The 24,834-nt window shown below is 42.9% G+C and overlaps 1 protein-coding gene across 4 annotated transcripts in view; it reads right to left on the reverse strand.

The window, feature by feature from the left end:
- LOC102454456 (pancreatic lipase-related protein 2) overlaps positions 1 to 24,036 on the reverse strand; it is a 38,251-nt gene extending 14,215 nt beyond the window's left edge. The window contains exons 1-10 of one of the 4 annotated variants that reach the window (XR_016350192.1): positions 23,718 to 23,868; positions 17,446 to 17,494; positions 15,348 to 15,502; positions 12,406 to 12,531; positions 9,192 to 9,326; positions 6,655 to 6,763; positions 3,858 to 3,974; positions 3,646 to 3,768; positions 812 to 924; positions 118 to 247 (exon numbers count right to left, since the gene is read on the reverse strand). Coding sequence is in view for 3 of the 4 variants with exons in the window: in XM_089780201.1 (XP_089636327.1) it covers positions 118 to 247; positions 812 to 924; positions 3,646 to 3,768; positions 3,858 to 3,974; positions 6,655 to 6,763; positions 9,192 to 9,326; positions 12,406 to 12,531; positions 15,348 to 15,502; positions 17,446 to 17,494; positions 23,718 to 23,741 (1,081 nt within the window). In the remaining variant the exon portion in view is untranslated. Of the gene's footprint in view, positions 1 to 117; positions 248 to 811; positions 925 to 3,645; positions 3,769 to 3,857; positions 3,975 to 6,654; positions 6,764 to 9,191; positions 9,327 to 12,405; positions 12,532 to 15,347; positions 15,503 to 17,445; positions 17,495 to 23,712; positions 23,870 to 23,960 lie in introns of those variants that run through there. The other 3 variants (XM_075935403.2, XM_089780201.1, XM_025183584.3) reach the window with 3 other exon arrangements.
- Between the last annotated feature and the right edge of the window lie 798 nt (positions 24,037 to 24,834).

A 24,834-nucleotide genomic window follows, 5' to 3' on the forward strand; every position in this document is an offset into this window, starting at 1 on the left:
CCAAGGTTTATCACATCACAGAGAATTTACAGTTTCATATCTCATTTCAGACCCTCCACCTCTCCCCTCCCTTTCCCCCATGTCCATATGGCTAATTAATTAATTGTCTACACTTACTAGTAAAGGGTGGATCAGCTCCTGTGTTTAAAAAATATTTTTGGTTTATTTTCTCCAGTTTAGCTGGAAATTGATCAGCATAATGACCCATCATTGGGCAGCCTTCGCTGGGACATGGGAAGCAGAGTCCCTAGGGAAAATAAGAGCATCTGGGTAATGTGGGATATTTTGATTTTTCATGCTAAAACTAAGGCTGATGAGGATGTCCTGATGCACCAAAGTCTTGGATATTCCCTTGCTTTAACCCACTGCATTTCAGCTTCTTGTTTCTGATGTCAATTTCTTTGCTGATTCTATGCTTGTCCACCTGAGGATGAAACAAACTGCTTAACCATAAAAACGAGAGGTGCACTTACCTTTTAGGTTGTGATGAGCTGAAACATTTAATTTTAACCACTCTTTTTTTCAGCCTGAGATTTGTAGAAGCTTATGCTAGATGTACACCTCCAGTGGAAAATGTAGCACAGAGTTTCACAGAGGAGCAGCTGGTGTGAGAGTCAGGATATATTCATCTCATTCCTGCCAGATTGCTTGCTCTCTACCACCTGACATTACTGTTGTTGGAGCTTCATTCCCCCCAAGCCCTGATCTCAGCCAAGCACAGGGAGAGCAGAGACATCCGAGCACCCGACTCAGTGTGTGATATGTGCATGTGATTTTTGTAGCTCACCCATTTTGGGGCTATTATGCTTACCAACTGGAAGAAGTCATATCTACTGCAGGGATAGGCAAGAAATCCTTTGGGATGGAGGATACTTTGGAAATAAAACTGATGGCTGCGTGAATGATGGCATGAATTAGAAGCACCTGTGAAAACAAAATTATGAATGTCTGTGAAACCATCTTCGATTACATTTGGCAATGGCAGCATTTTCAATAAGAATAATAAAAATGATGGGTAGGAGGGTAGCATGATCCTGTAGCATTTCTTAATGTGAATGTTACAGGTTCCTGCTTTTCAATAGCAGATGAGAAGTTCGCTGCTTTAATTAACCAGTGCATTGACTCATAGCTGGAAAACTGGGTTCCCACCTGCCTAAGATCTGTGGCTATTGATCCAAGTTCCATTACAGCTACACAAAACAATATCATTTTCTGCATTACAACATGCCATAAAGAATGCAACTGAGATGAAGGGATGCACAAGTGTATCCACCATTTCAAGCTATGTGGAGTGGGGATTCTTTCCCCTTCTCCTTGGAGATGCTCGGCCCAGCTCTTTGCATCATGCTACTATAGGGAGGGGAGTTGTATTAAGATCTGTGCCTTTAGAACAGAAGAATGGCCATACTGGATCAGACCAAAGTTCCATCTAGCCCAATATCCTGTCTTCTGACAGTAGCCAGTGTCCTAGAGGGAGTGAACAGAAACAGGTAAGCATCAAGTAATCCCTCTCCTGTCATCCATTTCCAGCCCCTGACAGAGGCTAGAGACACTATTTCTACTCATTCTGGCTAATAAGTATTGATGGACCTAACCTCCATGAATGTATCTAGTTCTCTTTTGAACCCTGTTAAAGTCCTGGTCTTCATGACATCCTCTGTCAAGGAGTTCCACAGGTTGACTGTATGAAGAAAAACTTTGTTTTGTTTGTTTTAAACCTGCTACCTATTAATTTCATTTGGTGCTCCCCTCCCCCAGTTCTTATGTTATGGGAACAAGTAAATAACTTTTCCTTATTCACTTTCTCCATACCTGTCATGATTTTAAAGACCTCTGTCACCTTTAGTCTCCTCTTTTCTGAGCTGGAAAGTCTCAGTCTTTTTAATCTCTCTTTGTATGGGACCTGTTCCAAAACCCTAATAACTTTTGTTGCCCTTTTCTGAACCTTTTCCAATACCAATATATCTTTTTTGAGATATCATGATTTTAAATAGAGGCAATATTCTCTGTCTTATTCTCTATCCCTTTTTAAATGATTCCTAACATTCTGTATGCTTTTTTGACTGCTGCTGCACAGTGAGTGAATGTTTACAGAGAACTATCCACAATGACGCCAAAATCTCTCTCTTGACTGGTTATAGATAAATTAGTGCCCATCATTTTATATGTGTAGTTGGGATTATTTTTTTCAACATGCATTACTTTGCATTTATCAACATTAAAATTCATTTGCCATTTTGTTGATCAATCACCTAGTTTTGTGAGATCATTTGGAAGCTCTTCAAAGTCTGCTTTTTTGTTAACTATCTTGAGCAGTTTAGTGTTATCTTCAAATTTTGCCACCTCACTGTTTACCCCTTTCTCCAGAGCCTTTATATATAGGTGAAATAGGATTGGTCTCAGTACGGACCTTTGGGGGACACCACTAGTTACCTGTCTCCATTCCGAAAACTCACCATTTATTACTACCCTTGTGTTTCCTGTCTTTTAACCAGTTATCAGTCCATGAAAGGATCTTTCCTCTTATCCCTTGACAAATAACAGGGACCTTGTCAAAGGCTTTCTGAAAATCTAAGTACACTATATCCTTTGTATTCTCCTTGTTCACATACTTGCTGACCCCCTCAAAGAACTCTAGTATATTAGTAAGGCATGATTTCCCTTTATGGAATCCATGTTGACTTTTCCCAACCAATTATGTTCTTCTATGTGTCTGACAATTCTTTTCTTAACTACAGTTTCAACTAATTTTCCCAGTACTGAGGCTAGAAATTGCCAGGATCATCTCTTAGAACCCTTTTAAAATATTGGTGTCATATTAGCTATTTTCATGTCATTGGGTACAGAAGCTGATTTAAAGGATAGGTTACAAACCATAGTGAATAGTTCCACGGTTTCACATTTGAGTTCTTTCAGTACTATTGGGTGAATGCAAATCTGGTCCCAATGACCTGTTACTGTTAAATGTATCAGTTTGTTCCAAAACCTGTTCCAATGACACCTCAATCTGTGACAATTCCTCAGATTGTGGACTCAGGTTTGGGAATCTCTGCAACGTCCTCTGCCATGAAGACTGAAGCAAAGAATTTATTTAGTTTCTCCTCAGTGACATTCTCATCTTTTGAGTGCTTCTTTAGCATCTTGATTGTCCAGGGGTGCCAATGGTTGTTTAGCAGAATTCCTGCTTCTGATGTACTTTGCTGGATGCCTTGTGGGTGCAGGATGCAGCATGGTCATCACTTGCAGCCTTGATACCAAAATGGGAGCAGTGCTGCCCCAATAAGTCATGAGATTGTCCTCACCCTAGACAAACACTTCCCATTACAACTGACACACTAAGTGATCTCTGCCCCTTTGAGCTCCACAAATCCTCAGTCAAATCGTGGAAATTAAGGCTGATCCCACATCTTCTGTGTGACCATTTTCCTCCCCCCCCCCCCCCCCACATCCCAAACTTCAGGCTATCATGGCTGTAATCTGGCCCTCATTGGTTCATGCTTTTTTCCACCTATCACCAAATATGAAAAAACATTTATTTCTTAAAAAATTAACCCCTCCCCCCAGAAAGGTTCACTTTCCGTGCTCAGAATTATACTATGAACGGACACTGTGAATTAGTGCTGCAAATGCTTGAAGGAGATTTACATTTAAATAAGGCTTTCGGGTCTCTCTTTTCCACTGGAGTTCTTCTATCATTGCATCCAGGCATAATAGTTCCTCCATTTGGGTAGAAGTCAAGGTGGCCAGTGGTATTAACCATTCCAAACCCTGAAATACATACATGACATGGTGAATGACTTGATTAATTCAGTGTCATGATTGTTGCTGCAAATGTTTGCTTGTATCTGGGACCTTACCTACAACCGGTAAGTGGGCAGCATTACTGTGAATAACATCAACAAATCTTGCATCCGAAGGGTCCAATCTGACTTTAGGCGGAGTGCCTTCAAAAAGGGGACCAGCAGGATCCAAGCCTAAAAAGAAACAAACGATTCACTGTTTTATGAGAGCATCAGTTTGAAATGAAGTGAGTAGTACTATAAACATGTATTAGAAATCCATGGCAAAGCCCTGAACATTTTAATGAAATAAACATTTGTACAGTGTCAAAACACCTACACAAGTCAAAATATTTCCTACAATTTAGTACTCCAATGATAATGAAGCCTCATTTTCTCTTGGTGGTCTACTTGTTTTTTCCCAAGTATTCTCAGAACAAGTCTCAACTTCTAGCAGGCAGCCTTTCTGCAAACTCATCCCAGTGCAAGCACATTTCTATCAGTTAGTGTATAATGGTGTCATATGGACAACGATAAGAAGGGATTTTAATACGATTGAGTTTTCTATATTATGTGTTGGCGTGGGGTGAGAGACTAAGGATTTTTCATCAGTTATATATTTGTAGTACCCATTGGGCCCAACTGTATCAGGCACAATACAAATGTAAAGTAAGAGAAAGTCTGTGTGCAAAGGATCTTGCAATCAAATTGGAGAAAGGAACTATTATTACTATCTCCTCTTTAGAGATGAAAGATTGAATGAAGCACAGTGATCAAGTGACTTGCCCACGGTCACATAAGAAGCTTGTCATGTAGCCAGGAACTAATCTATTCTAGTCCAGTGCCTTGATTACTCACCTCCTGCCACTAGCAGCACTAACTACTATAAATGAATCTGGGGAAGTGTGGGAAGATAACCACAAATACAATACAGGAACGCAGTTATAGCACATCTGGCTTTCTAGCATCAGCTGCATTGCACTTAGGTTTGTGGATTGAGTGTCCCCTAGCACTCCCATAGGCAGCTCATAAAGGGTGTGGGTCCTCCCAGTTGAGAGGAACCCCTGCCTCAGTACATGATTTCAAAAGTGTGCCTGTCTTCCAGCCTCACAGAGAATGAAACTCTTTGGCTGCTTCAACACTGGCATGATTTTGCGCAAATACTTTTAACAGAAAAGTTTTTCCATTAAAAGTATTTGCGCAAGAGAGCGTATATACTGGCATGTGCCTTTGCGCAAAAGATTTGCTTTTGCGCAAAAGCATCCGTGCCACTGTAGATGCTCTCTTGCACAAGAAAGTGTCAATGGCCATTTTAGCCATTGGGCTTTCTTGCGCAAGAAATTAACGTGGCTGTCTACACTGGCCCTCTTGCGCAACAATACTTGCGCAAGAGGGCTTATCCCTGAGCAGGACCGTCAGAGTATTTGCGCAAGAACCACTGATTTTGTACATTACAAAGTCAGTGTTTTTGCGCAAATACTCGCGGCCAATGTAGACAGGCGGCAAGATTTTGCACAAAAGCGGCCACTTTTGCGCAAAATCTTGCCAGTCTAGATGCACCCTTTAATAGCAGTAGCTGTAATAGACTGTATTCTTCAACTTGCATGGACTCTTACAATATGTGTTAACTATTTGTGCTAAACAATCTGATCCATCTTGTATTTAGCTATGAAGCTCTGAGTACCTTACCTAGAACTGAAGAGCTCTGTGTAGCTTGAAAGCTTGTCTCTTTCTGGTTGTGCCCACAAACCTAAGGAGAACCATCTTCTCCCAATACTTAAGACCTTCATCATGGCTTACAGCAAGGGGCTCCCGCCAGAGTGGAGTATCTTGCACTGTATGTTGCTGTAAGAGAATGTGGGAACTGTGCCACAGGCTTCTGCTGCCCTAGGCAGAGCTAGTTTGGTATGGAAAGGAGGCAAGGCTAGTGTGGTATGGGAAGGAGGTGACTGTCCCCTTCCTATACTTTTCTACAGCAGAGCTTGTGCTTTTGGCATGCAGGGATTGCTGTCATGCTCTATTGCTAGGCAGGTGCATGTAGGGATGGAGAAAATCAAGAGGAATCACGGAAAAGTCTTCAGGGGACTTGTGGTTATTTCCTCCCCATGGCCTGGGGAAAGATCATTTAGTGAGATTCACATCCGTGTTCCCACCTCATCCCTTAAACTCATTCGGAGCAAGACATATGTCTTAACAGTATATCAATTTTTTCCCACTATTTGATCTGAGGACGTGGGTCTGGCCCACGAAAGCTCATCACCTAATAAACCATCTTGTTAGTCTTTAAAGTGCTACATAGACCTGTTTTTTGTTTCAGCTACCCCAGACTAACACGGCTACATTTCTATCACTATTCTGCCTTGTTAGTAAGTCCAGCCCAATTCTCACTTCCATGGAGAGTATGTTGAGGAGAAACGTAAACTTTACTTGGCAGATGGATTATAAGATATTGAAAGGTATGTTTGTAGAGAAACTTACGGTATGATTTTCATTATTTGCTTGAGGCCACGAAAAATACAGATCAGCATAAGAATTGGCACTGTTGATATTTTAAAACTATTACAAAAACAATAATGATTGCATTTGCAGCTGACACACACGGTGATAAATGCTGAATATCTACCAGTATGCAGAGGCACTATTGTTTTATTTAAGAATTTTGCTTACCCATGTTTACACCATAAACAATGCATAGTTATATCTATAGGAACAACCCATATAATGGACTAAATTCTGCTCTAGCATAAGCAAGCACCACAGCTCATTGATGTTGTTGGAGACATATCCATTTATGCCCATCTGGCTCAATGTGTCCAGCTTTGCAAATTTCGTAAAGAACATACCATGTAATCTTCCATTTTCGTGATTAACCTACCAGTTATTCTTTTGATGCCTCGTATTCTTCTTCCTGCCTCTCCTGCAGCATGTGCCCCCAGACTATGGCCAATGATATGGATTTGAGAAGGGCTGTATCGAAACATTGTCTGATGAGTTTTGAAAAAGAAAATACAAGATATGTATTTAAATGTCAAGCACAGAAGATATATCTTATTTTCATAGATTATACAGCCAGAAGGTTCCATGGTCATAATCTAGTCTGATCACCTGCACAACACAGACCATAGGGTTTACCAGTATTAATTCCTGTTTGGACTAGAACATTTTTTAGAAAACAAACAAACCAACCTTCCCATCTGGATTTAAAGAGTTTCAGCAATGCTTAGTTATTCCAATTTGATTACCTTCTCTGTTAAGTGAGCATCTTATTTCTAGTATGAATTTGTCTCGCTTCAGATTGTAGCCACTGGATCTTGAAATACCTTTGCCTGCTAGACTGAAGAGCCCTCTATCAAAATTTCTTCCTCATATAAGTACTTATGGACTGTGATGAAGCCATTCCTTAAGTATCTCTTTGATAAGCTTGTATGCTGCTGTGCTGTGTGTTTGTACAAGGCCTCTCCAGCCCTTACAAATACAGTATTCTCACAGATACAGTGCTCAAGGAAAACATATACTTTATATTGTACAGACCTACGACATTTACACTGGAGATCTAGTTTTAATACAGTAGCTTCATATTCAGTTAGGCACAAAGAGAAAATATCTGGCTGTGTAGCATTCCTGCTGTAAGGTAGCCAAGAATTTGGCCTGGATTGGATTCAATTTTGTGCCCAAGCTTGGGCAATAGAATTAGGCTATGCAACTGATGGAGGAGAAATGCTTAAACTACACGTTAAACAAATCAGTTTACAGCTTTGTAAAGGTCTCCGAGGAAGACTCCAATCAGGGAGTAGAAATGGTATGCAGAGATTTTACTATGGCAGTATTTTTGTAGTGGAGAAGCCTGGGTCTGGAGAAAAAACACTCCATAAAACAACAATAGCAAATGGACAGAGGGAGACAGAGATCTCATGAGGAGCTGGCATCTCCTTGTCCAAGGAAAGGAGAGAGCTCTTCCTGGAAGGCAGGATAGTTCATAACTGCATAGGAAGAAGACTAGAGGCATAGGAACAAAGCCACCAGGCTGGAAATAATAGCAGTCAACAAGATCAGAGGGTACTCCTTTGTGATGCTAGTGTTTGCAAAAATCAGTATTGCCAGGTGGAGCCTTAAGCATGTTGGCCAAAACTTTTAGACATAGACATCTAATGTTTCGCATCTAACTGTATATATTTAGATAAATAGGTGGCCGAGTTCACAGAGGTACTGAGCATCAACAACTCTATTTAAAATCAATAGAGAGTGGGCAGGTGTCGGCACTTTTGTAAATCAGCCACTTTGATTTAGGTTCTTAAGTAAGAAATTCTCTGCTCTTGTGTCAGACAGAGTCTGGGGACTGGCAGCAGAGGCAGGGCAGGTCATTGCTAAAACCACAGAAAAACGAGTTAAAAACTGCAGAAATGGGGCCTGTTTCAGGCTCAATTGGTTTGTGTTATTTAGCTTGAAGCTTGCTGCTTCTTTTTTTGTGATTGGCTCCTGGTAAGTAGGGTAAGAGGGGGGCAAGCAGGAAGTTGGGGGTGAGGAGGGGACAAGTGGGGGCAAGAGGGGCAAGCAGGGGCAGTAAGGGGAAAGAGAGTTAAGGGATGCATAGCAGGTCTACTGCAGTCCCAGAATGCATGATGGGGGTGGGGGGGAGGGAATGAAGTCACATAGAATGTTGGGGTTCTTTTATCAATTGGCTTGTTTTGGCCTTGTTTTTAAATGAATTTTGCTTGTTTTTTCTGGCTTACTGTGAAAGTTGGGCACCTATTTATAGTATATGAAAGTTGATAACAGGGAACTTCTGGGATAATGCTGTTGATCTGTTGTACAGGAAGTAACAACATTAGAACTAGAGGATTTAAGAGTGTATACATACTGCAGCCGGACATTAGAACCAGAAATCCATCAGTATTAATTAAGCCTCTGGATTGCTGCAGCCGGACATTAGAACCAGAAATCCATCAGTATTAATTAAGCCTCTGTATTGCTCCAAGCCTCTGTTTGCTTTGGGAGTGAATTAAGACTGAAACTCTCTCTCAAGCATAAATATGTATTCCTAACAACTATTTCCTATTTGCTTTTAAGAGTTATGTTGGTGTATCCCTGGAAGAGGATATATAAATACAGTTGAGAAAGTAAAGAAATATTGCCACCTACTGGTCTTTTAAATTAATTAGTCGCTTCTATCAAATTACTGTACTACCGGCATATGTCAATACTCTTTGTGAATGTGTGGGTATCCCAATTTTGGTGATTCTCAACTATCAGCTATGTTTACCATTTCAAAAAACATTAAATTTTTGAATTATACTTTTCTGGCTACATAAAACAAGATCAGAGCAGAAAGACACCACTCACGTAAACCCATTATGCTTATGCGAATTTAGCTTTAAAAACATAACTGAAATTCATCTTTTTTTTTTTTTTTACCTTAAGAGTCTTTATAAAATAAGCAATCTCAGCTCCAACAACACGGAGGTTGTTCACTGAACTAATGTATGTGCCTTTTGCACCATCTTTCCAGTCCACAGCAATGCAGTTCACATCTTCCACTTCCACCAGCAGCTAGTGTGTAAACAGAAAACACTTAAGAAAGCACACAGTAAAATGCAGGTTTAGCTTATCAAAATTAATCAATTGGGTAAATTGAGCATTTGAGTTCTGTGTTGTTTACAAAGGACAGCACTTTCCTGCAGCATGTATGCACTTCTAATGAAACACAAAATGAGGAAAACTTTGACATTTATACAGGCAGTGCCAGAGTTATGCGGATCCGACTTATGTCGGATCCGCAGTTACGAACAGGGCCCATGTGCTGCCCGTGTGTTCCGCCACTTTGCTCCCCGTCCCCCTGGTCTGCAGACCAGGGAGACAGGGAGCAAAGCAGAGCAAAGCCGCGGAGCCCAAGGGCAGCAGGACAGCCACGGCGCGTCTGGGCTGTCCCGCTGCCCCCGTGCTCCGCGGCTTTGCTCCGTACGCCTGTGGTACAGCAGCTGGGGCGCTGCCGGTTGGTCCTGTAGTGGTCCAGCTGCTCTGCCCCAGGCATCCTGATTCAGCCACTGCTGGTCAGTTTCAGCAGCGGCTGAATCAGGACACCTGGGACAGAGCAGCTTGGGTGCTGCTGGGTTCGTCCAGTAGCGCCGAGGAGCGGCAGCGCTACTGGACTAACCCAGCAGCACCCCAGCTGCTCTGCCCCAGGCGTCCCCAAGTCAGCCGCTGCTGAAACTGACCAGTGGCTGGCTACAGGAAGCCCCTGCCCTGGGCTTCCTGGAATCAGCCGCTGATCAGTTTCAGCAGCAGCTGACTTGGGGATGCCTGGGGTTCTTAAGTTGAATCTGTGTGTAAGTCAGAACTGGCGTCCAGATTCAGCCACTGTTGAAACTGATCAGTTTCAGCAGCGGCTGAATCTGGACGCCAGTTCCGACTTACATACAGATTCAACTTAAGAACAAACCTACAGTCCCTATCTTGTACGTAACCTGGGGACTGCCTGTAGACACAAATATCCAAGCTATAAAAGAGCACAATCAAGATCTTTTTCAGTGTTTGTCACCATGACCACTTCAAATCAGAACAATAAACTTATTTCTTGCTGTATACAACATCTGGCTATTTATTTAATCTCCTCTGCAAACAATTTAGTAAAACTATTGATTTTAAAGCTAACGCTGCAGTTCTGAAGAGAAGCAAAGGAGAGCTCAGATCTGAGTGGGAGGTTTCTACAACAGCAGGTAAAGCTAAAGACCAATGACTTCTACATTGGAGGTTTACAAAAGTCAAGAATGTTCACCAGAAGAAATCACAAAGGCAAGCTGCCATTTCTGCAGGAATGTATCAGCTGGCTAAGGCCTAAGTATGGACTAAAGAAAAAGCAGATTGTTTACCACTTTATGCTTAGACCACTGTTTGGGGAGGAGGTGCAGAGGTGCATGGGGTTCTTACCCTCTTATTCCACAGAGCAGGTACATGGATCACATTATAGCCTAGTTTTTTTTATGTTCAATGGATGAAGGTAAATTTGGGTCACACCCCATATAACATGAGACAGTGAGAGATACTATGTGGTGGTCTTTTTATTTTTTAAGTTAATTTCTCTGCGGTGTATTGACTTTTCATATTTTTGATCTTGGGTTGTTTATCTGTACTCCATGTCTATGATGAGTCCAGTAATTGTGAGTAAAGCTAGTAGGAATATTTTTTCTCTGGAAAATTTCAAATTGTCATTGAAAAACTGACCATTTTAATTCAAAAGTTTTATTTTCTAAAAACCCAAAATAACCCGTGGGAAACTGACACTTTTTACAAAAAGTCACTCTGTCAAAAGCCCAATTTTCTGTATTTGCAACCTGCCTTAATTAAGAGTTCTGGGTAGGGAAAAAAAAAATTGTGTGCTATATTAGGCCAGCACATTGGTATTACTGTAGCTTTTAGCCTTCATGTGTTATTCTTTTGGAACAATGAGAAGTCCCTTGGCACCTTATAGACTAACAGAAAGCTCATGCTCCAATAAATCTGTTAGGCTATGTCTAGACTGCAAGCCTCTTTCGAAAGAGAGCATCTAGACTGCACGTTGAACTTTCGAAAAAGCCGCTTGCTTTTTCGAAAGAAAGCATCCAGTGAGTCTGGATGCTCTCTTTCGAAGAAGCCCTATTTACATTGAAGAACGCCTTCTTTCGAAAGAGGAACTTTCGAAAGAAGGCGTTCTTCCTCGTGAAATGAGGTTTACCGCCATCGAAAGAAAAGCCGCGTTCTTTCGATTTAATTTCGAAAGAACGTGGCTTGAGTCTGGACGCAGGTGAGGTTTTTTCGAAAAAGGCTACTTTTTTCGAAAAAACCCCTGAGTCTGGACACAGCCCAAGTCTATAAGGTACCAAAGGACTTCTCGTTGTTCTTGAAGATTCAGACTCACACGGCTACCCATCTGATTCTTTTAGGAAAATCTCAAGGGCAGAGTTTTGGGAGGGCTAGTGGGGTAGCAGCCATCCGCACCAGAACGTGGTTTGCTTTTCATCCCATCCTTGGTGTATCAGGGAGTGAGGGGAAAGTACTTGCATGTCGTGATTTACTCCTCTGCCCTCTCCCTTCACCAGCCAGGAGTGAGAGGCATGCAAGTACTTTTTCCTTGCTCCCTTATAGTCCGGGGAATGGGATGAAAAGCAATCTGTGCCCTGGTGTACATGGCTGCTATCCCCCCTACCCTCCCGAAACCCTGCCCTTGGAGGTTCTATTCAACAACTAACTAACCTTTGCATAAAGATTTTTTTTCCTTTTAAATTTAAGTTGTGAGTTTTACAAACAATGATAAGAACACAACAGCCATAGTGGGTCAGGCCAAAGATCCATCTAGTGCAGTATCCTGTCTTCCAACTGTGGTCAGTGCCAGGTGCGCAGAGGGAATGAACAGAACAGGTACTCATCAAATGATCTATTTCCCCATCCTGGAATGTACAGGCCAATTCACTCCCACACCCAATTCTCGAAGAGGGCAAGGTGATTATTAAAGTTGTTACATATTAGTTAGCACCTCTCATCCATTAGTAACACCAGGTGGTTGTCAAAATGCAGACTTGATACTAGCATTTAAAAACCAGTGATCGAATGCGGCTGCAGTTAAAGTTGGAAATTGGAGGATATTCTCTCATACCAAGCACATCTCTGCCACCCAGCCATATTTTCCGGTGCTTCTGAATCCATGAACAATGAAGCGTGTTTTCCTATGTGAGTTGAAATGCGAGTCCTTAATAGTTGAGGAATGTATTGCAGAGATCACCTGTTTTGAGTAAAAACAACAGTAATAATCATCATCTTCCAGCTCTTCTTAACTAAGGAACAAAAATAAAATGTGGCCTAGATGGTCCCTTGGATAAGAGTAATGAATAAATACTATCTTTAATCCTGGAAATCCGTAGGTCTCATTGGCTTTCTACCTCTCCAGCTCCAGTGACAGCAACACTCCTAAAGGAGCCATTCTCCTGTACTGTCCCTACCACTGCTTTTGTATGCAAACACCTCTTTATACAGAGGGCCAGCCAGTATAAGATAATGACAGTACCCACTGAGTAGCCTCCCATGCCAGCCTACACACTGACGTGGCTCCCCAGTTCTGCAGTGTACCCAAAGAGCGGCTTTGGGAAACCACAGGGGATGGAATGACTGCTGTCACTTCTCTGTTGAAATAGGCTGATACAACCCCATGCTAGGTGCAATAGTAGAAGCCTGTTGTGTGTTAATTTAATGGGGTCCTTTCTTCTGCTGCCTGATTGACATCTAACCTGCCGTGTAACTGTTTAAACAAATAGTGGGTCTGTGTTCTGGGTGAGGGGAGAGGGTGGGACTCTGAAGCACTCCGGAGCAATGCCTCTGTGGCAGTGGTGGGCAACTTGCAGTCTGCTGCCCCCCTGGTTATTCCCCTCCCCCACGCGCCTCTGGCACACTGGGGCACTGGACTCCTGTACTTCCTGCTCCTCCCCCTCTTTCCCAGCGCTTTTGGAGGAGCACTCCATCCCTAGCTTCCCCCCAGAGTTGGAATGCCACCAACAGCTGATTGGTGGTGTTCCAGCTCTGATAGGGATGAGGAGCAGTGTGATGCAGTGCAGATCTGGTGATTCACAGACTCCAAAAGTGCTGGGATGGAGTGGAACGTGCAGGTAAGTGTGGGGCTCCGGTGCCCTAGTGCGCAAGAGGTGCATGGGGAAGGAGGGGCAGATAGGGGGCCCCCAGGTGGAACCCCAGTGGCCCATGGGCTGCTGTGGCTCACTGAGGTGAAGGAGGGCCACTCGTGGCCGACCCACCATTCTTGGTTGCCCATCCCTGCTCTATGAGCTAAGTTTGAGACATTTGTATTCAATGCAAATTAAGCTGCTGGACAACAATACAAGAGATGTGCTAACAGATTTAATTTGCTGGAGAGCAGTAATGTTTTGTGTATGCCACTGCTGAGTGTGTTACATGTCCTCATATGCTCTCTCATAGCCCTGGCAAGGGAACTTTAATAGCTCCTTTTGAGGTGCCCAGTTGGATCCCTATTGTGTTGGTCACATGGTGGCTGTCACATTTACACAGTCATAGCTTGTGATGGGTGCATTTTTGATGTTCATGCATAACACAAAGGGCAAAATTTTCAAAAGTTCCTACGTCCCATTTTTTAGAAGAGTCTTAGGCTCCTAAGTCTCAGTGCACGTCAATAGGACTTAGGCTCCTAAAAGCCTACATCACTTCATCATGGAACCTAGACATCTAAGTCACTTCCACCCCCAAAGTGACAGTGTTCTGGCTCTGTGGGATGGTACTAATATTGTAGAGTCTAAGGGGCAGCAAACCTGCAGGGATGAGATCATAGAATGGAGTTAATTCTCCATGCACGTTTTGTCCTTTGCAGTATGATGAGGGCAGACATGCTTTTTGGAAATGGACTGAGATGGACAAATTCAACTAGGCCACCCCAGAAGAACAGCCTTCATTTGAAGGTGAACTAGACTACATTGGCACTGTGAAATGCTCCTTTTTCCCTTGCAATTTCCATTCAATTCTAGATATGTTAATGTGTAGACAACTACATGACTAACCCATAAGTCTGGGCTAATCCTGTCAACTATATACATTCATCCCCCTCCTCCTTGCTGCCTCTGTATCTGAGGCAGTGAAAAGGGGAGGCAGGAGCCCGTACCCATGGAAAGCCAGCTTTAAGCCGGCTCCTCATGTGCACCAGATCCACTTGCACCCCCAAAAGGGTTACCAGATGTTTTAAAAAAATATTGGACATACTTGATCTCAGATGGGGGGGCAGCTGGGAGGGGAACGGGGCTGGCTGGGAGGAGGTCGGGGGGAGTGGGGCTGGCCAGGGGAGGGAGGGGAGAACGGCTGGCGGGAAGCAGGGCTGGCCGGGAGGGGATTGAGGGGAGCAGGGCTGGCCAGGGGGGGACTGGCCGGCGGGGAGCAGGGCTGGCCGGGAAGGGGTCGCGGGGAGCGGGGCTGGCCAGGGCAAGAGTGGGGGGGGGGGGAGGAGGAGGGAGGAAATGGCTGGCGGGAAGCGGGGCTGGCCTGGGTGCATGCAGATCCCAGGGTGCTGCCCGTCCCGCGCATGGTCCCGGCGGGGCACATGGGCGAGTCTGGCCCCGGGGATTCCATCCCTCCCCGCCCCCACCCCCCTCCTCTCTACTGTGTAATTGTGTAGATGCAGCATGAGCGCGTCTACCAGCCAGGCAGTACGCAACTATGTACTGATACTCGTGATAATAATAAAAAAACTTACTTACTTAATTAGAAAATACCGGACATTTATATTTTCTCAATTTGTTTCCTGGACAGAAAGCTCAAATACCGGAGTGTCCGGTTCAAAACCGGAAACCTGGCAACCCTAACCCCCACCCCTGCGCTGCGGCCTCTGATAGAGCTCCCCACTGCACCACCCACGTGCCTGACATGGGACTCCTGGCCGAGTCGCAAGCCCAGCTACTGAGCTCCTACCCTGCCGCCAGATCTCCCTATTCCTAGGCTATGTGGTCCAGGAACATCCATAGTCTGCCAGACCAGAGAGTCCCAGATTAGGGAGATACAACCTATATTAAAATAGAAATAGGTTCTCACTTCAGAATTATTTCTAGTTTCTTTAGTGTAAAGAATAAAGCTGATCTTCATACTCTCTGGAGGGTTGGGTAAACCGGCCAGAAATCTCCCTGGCATTCGAGCCCATGGCGGTTCATTTGAAAAGCAGCCAATTCTTTTGTAGCAGACTTCTTTGCCTGTAGCATATAAAGCAAATAATTAGTATTTTGGAATCCATTACAGCTTGGTGGTACATTTGAAGCTACAGAAACTTTAAAAGAAGCAGACACTAGACTTTTGGTTTTATGATCAATTTTGAAGTCCAGATTCTGTTCTATACGTCAGTATTAGCTAATGCAGATAATACAGTACAAATGTTAGTTATTAATAGATAAACAGAATGAAAAACCAGGACACTTCTGTGGCAGCGTTTTTCCTTAACATAGTAGAAAATAGAGAGTGGACTTGTAAAAAATGTGTAATGGTGTCATTGCTGCCAGCTCCTGACTCAAAGCAACATGTGTGTATTTCACAGTTCCCAGATGAACTGCATCTCTGACCCTTTCTGATCTTCACGAGGGCATCCAACCTAGGTCTCAGGCTCTAGCTGTTATCTTCCTTGGATTGGGATCTTCCCTCTGGCCCAGGAAAGTAGGTTGCAGATTCCTGCAGTTTTCTATCATCTCCTTCACTGAATTGCTTTCCGCCAGCACCTGTTCTTTCAGGTGCAGTGGCAGGGGTAAGCAGTGAACAGCTAGCTTGCATGGAGCACGCTGTTGTTTAAGCATTTAAGAGAAAACGTAAAAACAATATACTGCTTCAACACATGGCTAGCTTACCAGCTCTCACCCATCTTCCACATGGAGACCCTGATAGGACAAAGTACTGAATTCAGGACCTTTCACGGCACCCGTCTCTCATGAGCACTGTCTAGCGTCAGTCCTTGAACTGGGTGAGAACGACCCTCCCCTCCATTCAGGGCTGTCGCTTGGTGCGCTTTCAAGTCTTTTGAATTAGCTGTCTTGAACCAGGCCAACCAGTATAAACTGTTTCCCATGAGCTAAAACTTCAGAAATCTGGTTACCTGCATTTTTTTAAGCATTGGAAATTGCATTAATCACTCCCTATTGAGTTTAGCTCCTGCAGGATGTACCTTTCAGTTCACCTGTTGAGCCACCCCGCCTAGCCATCCCATAAAGATGCAACAATCTTATAAAGTTGATACAGCATCGAACGATTATACTTGTTGGATATTCCATATTTCTAAAGCATAGCATCTCTTAGCCCTAGTCTACACGAGGGTGTTATGTCAAAATAACTCCCCTTATTTTGAAATAACAAGCAGCGCGTCCACACTACCAAGCCTGTTATTTCAAAATAATGGGCTGGTTATTTCAAAATAATAGCTCCTGCTTTTCACGAGGAATAACGCTTATTTAGAAATAGTTATTTCAAAATAGCGATAGTGTGGATGTCATTCGTCCACTCACCACCATCATTTGAAGTAATGTGCTTCCTGGAGCTCTAAGTCGAGGTAGCGTGTCCACATTAAGGGAGCCTGCCTCGGACTAATTTTGAGGCTTCCCTGTAGAGTGGACACACTTTCCAAAATAACTTATTTTGAAATAATTTCCTAGTGTAGACATGCCCTCATAGAATATGTGTAGGAGTGGAGGATTTCTTTCCTCCTAAGAATGCGGAAGGAATTTATCACAAAATTCTGAGCATTATTTCCTTTGCTCAAAAGAATAGCTTTGACCTCTTACACAAAAAAGTCAAATGAATGTATCTCAGACATTGCATCACATTGAATGCTCATTCCACTGGGCTGTTCCTAATAAACAGTGCACACATGTGTACTAAGTATGTACAGTACATAGGACTTTGCTGACTCGGGCTCAAAGGTGAACAAGAGGTTTTTATGCATCGCTGGAGCCCTTACAATAAAACTTAAGTGCTGCACAGGCCTTTTGCTAGTTCCCAGTACCAAGTGAACTGCATCTTAAAGTCTCATATAGTATAAAATGAGTTCAGAGGTAAACAAATTTTCATTGTACCCATATTCATTTTTTATTCCATTTGAAGATGACTACTGTAAATCCAACATGTGGTATAGTCATTTATAAATACCATATCTCACCTGCTGTTAGGTTGAGCAGATAAAGTGCAGCAATCCAAATTCCAATCATCTAAAATAAATTAAATAAACACGTGAAGTAACAGATTTTTTTATTTGGATACTTATTGATTTAGATTTATCCATCATGTAAAAAGTGTATAATACACCAGTGTTTTCCCAGCAACCAATATAGCAAGCAATCTAACATCAATTTTCTATGCATTTATTCCTTATGTCCTGCAAAATAAAGGCAACGTGTCCTAAGGGTGCATTTTAATCTATTCCTGTTTCAAAGCAAGGTAGATTAAAATACACCACAGAGCATTTAGGGCATGGCAGCAGGGTGCCTATGGATGCTCCTGCATGGCAGGTTAGTGCAGGGTAGATTTACACCCCAGCTTTCTGCAGCCTAAGTGATCATGAAGACAGGCTTTAGTGGAAAGTGCTGTTTTCTTGGTGTGGCTCCTTTTGAGTTCACCATTTAATTTCTCTGTTTTTTGCAACGTCATATTTTGAAGGGTTAAAAAAATCAAACTTTAGTCTATACACTTATCCTGGCCCTGCATTCTATGGATGCTCAGTCTTCCACTGCCTTCCCTGGAAGGTTGGCAGCCTCTTGAAGGAATAAATTCTGTCTGAAGTAGATCTTGGAAAATTTCAGACAAAACATTTGAGTTCTTCCCCTTGTCATTCTGCTTTATTTCCGCATTCCCCAGGTACTGCACAAGCCTGGGCTACATGGGCCATTGGTCTGACCTACCATTCCCCTACAAGCTCTCCATGTGGCCTTTCATCCTCTTTTATTTCAGGTACTCTCTGCAAACTCCCCACCCCTTTCTTCATGCCAGGTTTAGCGCACCATGCTTTAGGATTAATACACAAGACCAAATCATCAATTGGTGCTTATTCACTAAGCAATATGGACTTTGATACAACAGTTTATCCCTGCTGAGGGTATGCCTAAGAAAGACACAAGATCAACAGTTGCTAGCTCCTTTCTTTGGCCTACTTCAGTTCCACTCCTTCCAATCCACATAAAATAGCTACAGGAGAACAGCAATGCAGATGAATTTTCCTTTGTAGGCTCCTCTAAAAGAGACAGTAAAAATCACAAATCCTCTCCTGCCAATTCCATCACGTCACACCCCTAGCAAATGCATATGCAGGCTGACCCTGTCCCGTATGTTTTAAGCTCCTTAAGTTCTGATGAAGTTTCTCAACTTTGCCTGTTTATAATTCTGCTTTCTTTTTTCAGACTTGCGAGGCACTGCACAACCCAAATCCCTTTATCTCCTCTAGCATCGTGCCTCAAACTTAGAATGCCCTTTAGTTTTTCAGACCTCTTTTTATGGCCTCTCTGCACTTCATCCCCATGGTATTGCCTAGCATTTAATTAATAAATGAAGTGTCACCGGGGTTTCCACTCTTGTAGTGCAGTTATTAATTAAGTGCCATGCCAAATAGAGAGGATGGAATGTCTTAGAGCAGGGGTGGGCAATAATTTTTTGCCGGGGGCCACGTAAAACATTTTTGAAGTGGCCCCCAGCAAAAAATTATTGCCCAGTCCTGCTCTAAGATTCCATTCTCTCTATTTTTCAGTGGTCCCAGGCCGCATTGGAAGGGGCAGGGCTTCAGGTGGAAGTGGTGGGGCCAGGATACTTGCCTGCTTCCCCACCCGCAGACCATGATTGGGCGGTGAGGGAGTGCATGAAGTCTTTGTGTCCCCCTCCCCCCAAAGGTTCTCCCTAGGCACCCATGTCCTTGGCAGTGGGAGGACACTTCATGCACTCCCTGCTTCTGCCCCCAGGCCAATCAGGGCTGGGGGCGGGGGAGAGCGCGCAAAATCTCCTCCTGCACCGTCAGGAACGTGTGGTGCTTTTAAGACAAGTTTCTAAGGAAACTCTGTGCGCTCCCCCCGCCCAGGACAATCAGGGTTGGGGGAGCGCATGAAGTCTCCTCCCGCCCTGCGAAGAGCGCATGGCTAGAGACATAAGAACATAAGAACAGCCATATTGCATCAGACCAAAGGTCCATTTAGCTCACCACACTGTCTTCCAACAGTGGCCAATGCCAGGTGCCCCAGAGGGAATGAACAAAACAGGTAATCATCAAATGATCCATCCCCTATCACCCATTCCCAGCTTCTGACTAATAGAGGCTAGGGATGCCATTCCTGCCCATCTTAGCTAATAGCCCTTGATGACCATGAATTTATCTAGCTCTGTTTTTGAACCCTCTTACAGTCTTGGCCTTCACAACCTCCTCTGGTAAGGAGTTCTACAGGTTGACTGCACTGTGTGAAGAAGTACTCCCTTTGGTTTGTTTTAAACCTGCTACTTATTAATTTAATTTGATGATCCCTAGTTCTTACGTTGTGGGAGGAGTAAATAACTCTTCTTTATTCACTTTTTCCACCCCAGTGATAATTTTATAGACTGCTATCATATTCCCTCTTAGTCACCTCTTTTCCATGCTGAAAAGTCCCAATTTTATTATTCTCTCCTCAAATGGCAGCCATTCCACGCCCCTAATAATTTTTGTTCCCCTTTTCTGTTTCCAATGGCAAGATACCTTTTTTTGAGGTGAGGCAACCACATCTGCACACAGTATTCTTAGACGGGCTTACCATGGATTTATACAGAGGCATTATGATAGTCTGTCTTATTCTACATCCCTTTCTTAATGATTCCTAACATTCGGTTTTTGTTTTTTTTTCTCTTTTGACTGCTGCTACACACTGAGTGGATGTTTTCAGAGAACTATCCACAATGGCTCCAAGATCTCTCTCTCTTAAGTGGTATTAGCTAATTTAGTCCCTATTATATTATACATGTAGTAGGGATGTGAGTGGGTAACCAGTTACCCGGTAAGCAGCCTATGTGAGGTTGCTGCTTTCGGCCCCACACAGGGCCAGCAGAGTCCCCCCGCCCACCTGCCCTTTAGTCGGTTAACCAGTTAAATGTGTTTAACATGATGTTTAATCGGTTAACTAATTAAACAGAATTTTATATCCCTAACATATCGCTAGGATTATGTTTTCCAATATGCATTACTTCGCATTTATTAACATTAAAATTTCTCTGCCATTTTCTTGTCCAGTTTTGTGAGATCCTTTTGAAGCTTTTCACAGCCTGCTTGGGACATAACTCCCTTGAGCATTTTAGTATCATCCTGCAAATTTTGCCACCTCACTGTTTACCCCTTTTTCCAGATCATTTATGAATATATTGAATAGGATTGGTCCCAGTACAGACCTCTGGAAGCCACTACTAATTATCTCTCTCCATTCTGAAAACTGACCCAAGTTTAATTCCTTTCTCTGCCACAAATGTCCTGGGTGACCTTGGATAAGTCACTTAGTCTTTCTTTCTCATCTGTATAATGGGTTTAATAGTCTTATCAGGATAAACACATAAAAGATTGTGAAGTGCTCATTTATTACAGTAATGGGGGTTATATAAGTACCTAAGAGAGAGAGAACTAGATCTTTTCCATGCTATATCTTTGTTCCTATCTTAGGCTGCTGTCCTGGAATGGTTTATGTCAGCTGCTGTGGTGCTGTTTTCTGCTCTTTCTGTACAGATCATATTACAAATTCTCCAAAGCAGGAAAGATGTTTCTTTAATGTGTCACAGTCACCAGATCAATACAGTATGTCTAAGTGTTCACCTGTTGTCTGTTATACTTCAATTTAAAGCCAAGGATCAGGTTCATTGGAAGGAAACAAGTAGATAAAAGCATGCCAGGTGATTACAGTTAATATTATTGCAAACTCAAAACAAAACCCTTGATGATGGAAATACTCAAAAGTACAAAGTTCTGTGCAGAATAACATGGCTCTTGAATGCCATACGTCCCCTCTTACCTATGTGATCACCCAGTTCACCTCTAAAAATAATTACTTGGAAACATGCCTGAAAAAGAAACTGATAGTGGCCTCTTCTCTAGGCACATCCACCCCCAGTAGCTCAGATTGGAGATGGCACAGTAGGTTCCTAGTTAGCTGCCCAGGCTCTTCTAGACACTGAAAGCTGTTGCACAAAGAATTGTATGATTTGCTGGTGATGTGAAGAGTGAAGTAATCTGTGTAGGAAGTGAAGGATTTCATCCTGCCTACTCCTCCCACATATTTGCAAAGTAATCTCTAACTGCTATTCAAAATACATCTCAGAGGGGAGCATCTTGACATTGGTCAGTAGGAATTCTATGGGTGAAATTCTCCAAGATGCAAACTGACTTTTTAAATAAAGGCTAAACATGATAAAAACTTTAAATTTAGGCATATCAGCATTCCAGTGGAGCAAAGGTCCTTGGAACGTCTTGTGGACTCTCCTCAAACTCAGCAGACATAGCAAAAGCAATAATTAGGTCAGGGTAGAGCAGAGCATTCATCACATCACTTTGTCTGGCATACGTAAGAATGAAGGCTCTCTAATATCCACTGATCTCCTAAATTATATAGGAATCTCTGCATTGAAACAGTGACCCAGAATAGTTGCTAGGGGATGTTTTTCAAAGGTAATGAATGTGGGGAATGAGGATGCTAAGTACAGACATATTTGCTCATAGTTGGAGACCATGCATCAGGACTTGTGATTTCATAATGTTAATGCTATAGCCTGATGAACAATCAACTGCAATTAATATGATAGTAATGTAGGGTAGGCGAGAAGGCGACATTAATCCATAGCCACTTGTTTGGGCATAGATCATAGTCTAATGGACTCAGAAAACATAGTGATGAAAAAAACAAAACAACCCATTCAACCCAGTTTTTCATCTTGCCAATGTAACATTGTTCCATGCAGCATTGTGTCTAGTCTAAACCCAAGTCTACACTCAACCTGGAAGGTCAGCCTAAGGTACGCAACTTGAGCTATGTAGAATATGTAGCTGGAGTCGGCTTACCTTAAACTGAGTTTGCTGGCATCACAGCGGAAGTCTGATGGGATCAAACACTCCCATTGGCTTCCCTTACTCCTTGAGACTGCGAGGAGTACAGGCTCCAGCTGGAGCTGCCCTCCATATTCTATTTAGTGGGTCTACACTATACCTGCTAAATCAAACATTAGAACATTGATCTCTGTTGCAGCGAGTGAAGACATGCCCTCTTAGAGGATTCCACCACTTTCCTGCACTGGGATTCCAAGGTAAAAAAGGACCATTATGATCTTCTAGTCTTGACCTCTACGTAGCAAAAATCATCAAAGAGTTGGGCAAGTGTCTATGCTATCTGTGGATTCTTCCTCTGTTTTATAGTCATTGCCTAAAATGTCTTGCTGTTTCTTACTTTCTATTGGCGCTTTTTCTCCTTGCTTCTTTGTCAGTAGCTAGGCTCCTGTTCTCAGCCTGATCCTACTTGTCAACTAGCCAGCCTCAAAAAAATGCAGGATCATTTTTGCTGGCAATCTGCCTGAGTGTCTTCATAGATGATTGCATAATCGATTTTTTTTCCCTGGTTGCCACATTCTTCCTTCTAATATCTCCATAGTAATCCCATTGATTCTTTAATCTTCTGATGCCTCTGACTTTTCTTTGTACTCCATTTAATTTTGTATCCTTGGTGACTTCAAATATTAGTCATTGCTAGAGCAGATCGTGAAAAGGTTTTCCCGTCCAGCAAAGTTTTTTGAGATTTCAAATATGTTCCTCTTTTGCACTGGGATGAAATTTTTCATAGGGACACACACACAGCCCCAACCCAGAATAGCTAATATCACGATGCTCCAAATCAGACAAAGCTGGGGCTTAACCAGGGCTCTCCTATATCTCTATAGGAGTGCTCCAGTGGCTAGGCGGACGGTGATGGATCTTTCGCAGTGTCTCCTGTTGGACCTATTCCACTTTGTATAAATAATTAATTAGTCATTGAGCTAGAGTACAAGCAGATATAGAGTACACTATTGCACAGTTATTTGGACACTGATGTGGGAAACCAGGGTTCAAGTCCTTGCCCTAGAGCAGGGATTTGAACCTGTGTGCCCCATTTCCCAGGTGATGTGCTAATCTAGAGGCAGATGGACAGAGATTCACAATTCTAGATCTGAGAGACCTTTCTGACCAACATTTGGTTGACTGTGACCCTTTTCCATGAAAAGCTTTGGTTCTGATAAATCGATATTCTCTCACAAAAACCTGTTTCATCAAAAAATTCCCTACCAGTTCTACTTGTGCCCCTATATATTTGCCTCTGGAAAGGAATCCAGATTCCACTTACTGCAGAGACAGCTTTTCTGATTTTCTTTCAAATTGGGACCACATACGCCCACCACCCTCAATCCCAGTTACCTTACATTCTCTCTCCAACGGCGTCTCATCACTTGTTGGGATGTGTCTGTGTAGACACTGTAACCTCTTTCTTTCAGAGTTTCCACAGGTAGTCCTCAGGACTTGTTTGTTTGCTTCTCACATGTTGGCTGAGTCACTTCACTGTCCTGCCTCAGATACATTCCTTGGTTAGCAGTAATGGATCCCACTGCCCCTGCATGGAAACAATCGAACACAACACACTTCCCTTCTTATTTGTAGTCACTTACCACTCTAAATCCAGCATTTGTGGTTGCTTTGTGGCCTCTGTTCTGCTCACTTCCTCTGCTTCCTGCTCTCTTTCCTTTAGACTGTGTCTCGTCTGTTTGGGTATGGATCCACCCCTAAAATGCCTAATTATGTATTTAGTGTGGGGGAGTGTGAATCTTTGTGATGATCACATTCTCATTGTATCCTTGTTCCACCCTTTCCTGCATTTTCTTTTCTTAACATCTGCTTATCTTACACCTATTAACATTTCACCATTTACCTAATTAAATGAAGGGTCAGGCCTTTTAATCTTTGGGGTAGAGACTGTGACTTTTTTGTGTAAAGTGCTGTGCTAACTATGACATTATATACATAGTCATAAAAAATGTAGGAGTTGAGAGCATACTACTGCCACTTCTGTTCAATGACCATCTTGGACCTGATACTGCTTCAATTAAGTCAATGGCCAAACTTCAGTGGACATAGACCAGTGCATGTTAGTAATGAACAGTATATACTCCAGTAATTGGGCATTGATTTGAATTAGAAATGAAGCACCATTGATAGCTTCACATCTTGCCAGACTGATGTTGGTGTCTGATAAGGAGGGGATTAGGTCCTGAGAATGTTAGAGATTGAAGGAGGAAGGGGTTTGTGCCAGATTTTTTAAAATGAAGTCATTTGCCAACATTTTTGAAAGAGACTGGTGATCTTTGGGTCCTTTTATTTATAGTGCTCAATTTATGATGCCTTAAAGTGGTAGGCACATGCCCTCTGAAATCAGGCCCCTTTACGATGTCTTAAATTAAGAACCCCAAATCACTGGATACTCTTCAAAATCTCACTTGCTGCCTGCACAGTGTATGTACTCACTCTCACCACAGATCATTAGAC

This window comes from Pelodiscus sinensis, chromosome 8, assembly GCF_052426305.1.
Source record: "Pelodiscus sinensis isolate ZL-2025 chromosome 8, ASM5242630v1, whole genome shotgun sequence".
NCBI classification, from domain to species: Eukaryota; Metazoa; Chordata; order Testudines; family Trionychidae; genus Pelodiscus; species Pelodiscus sinensis.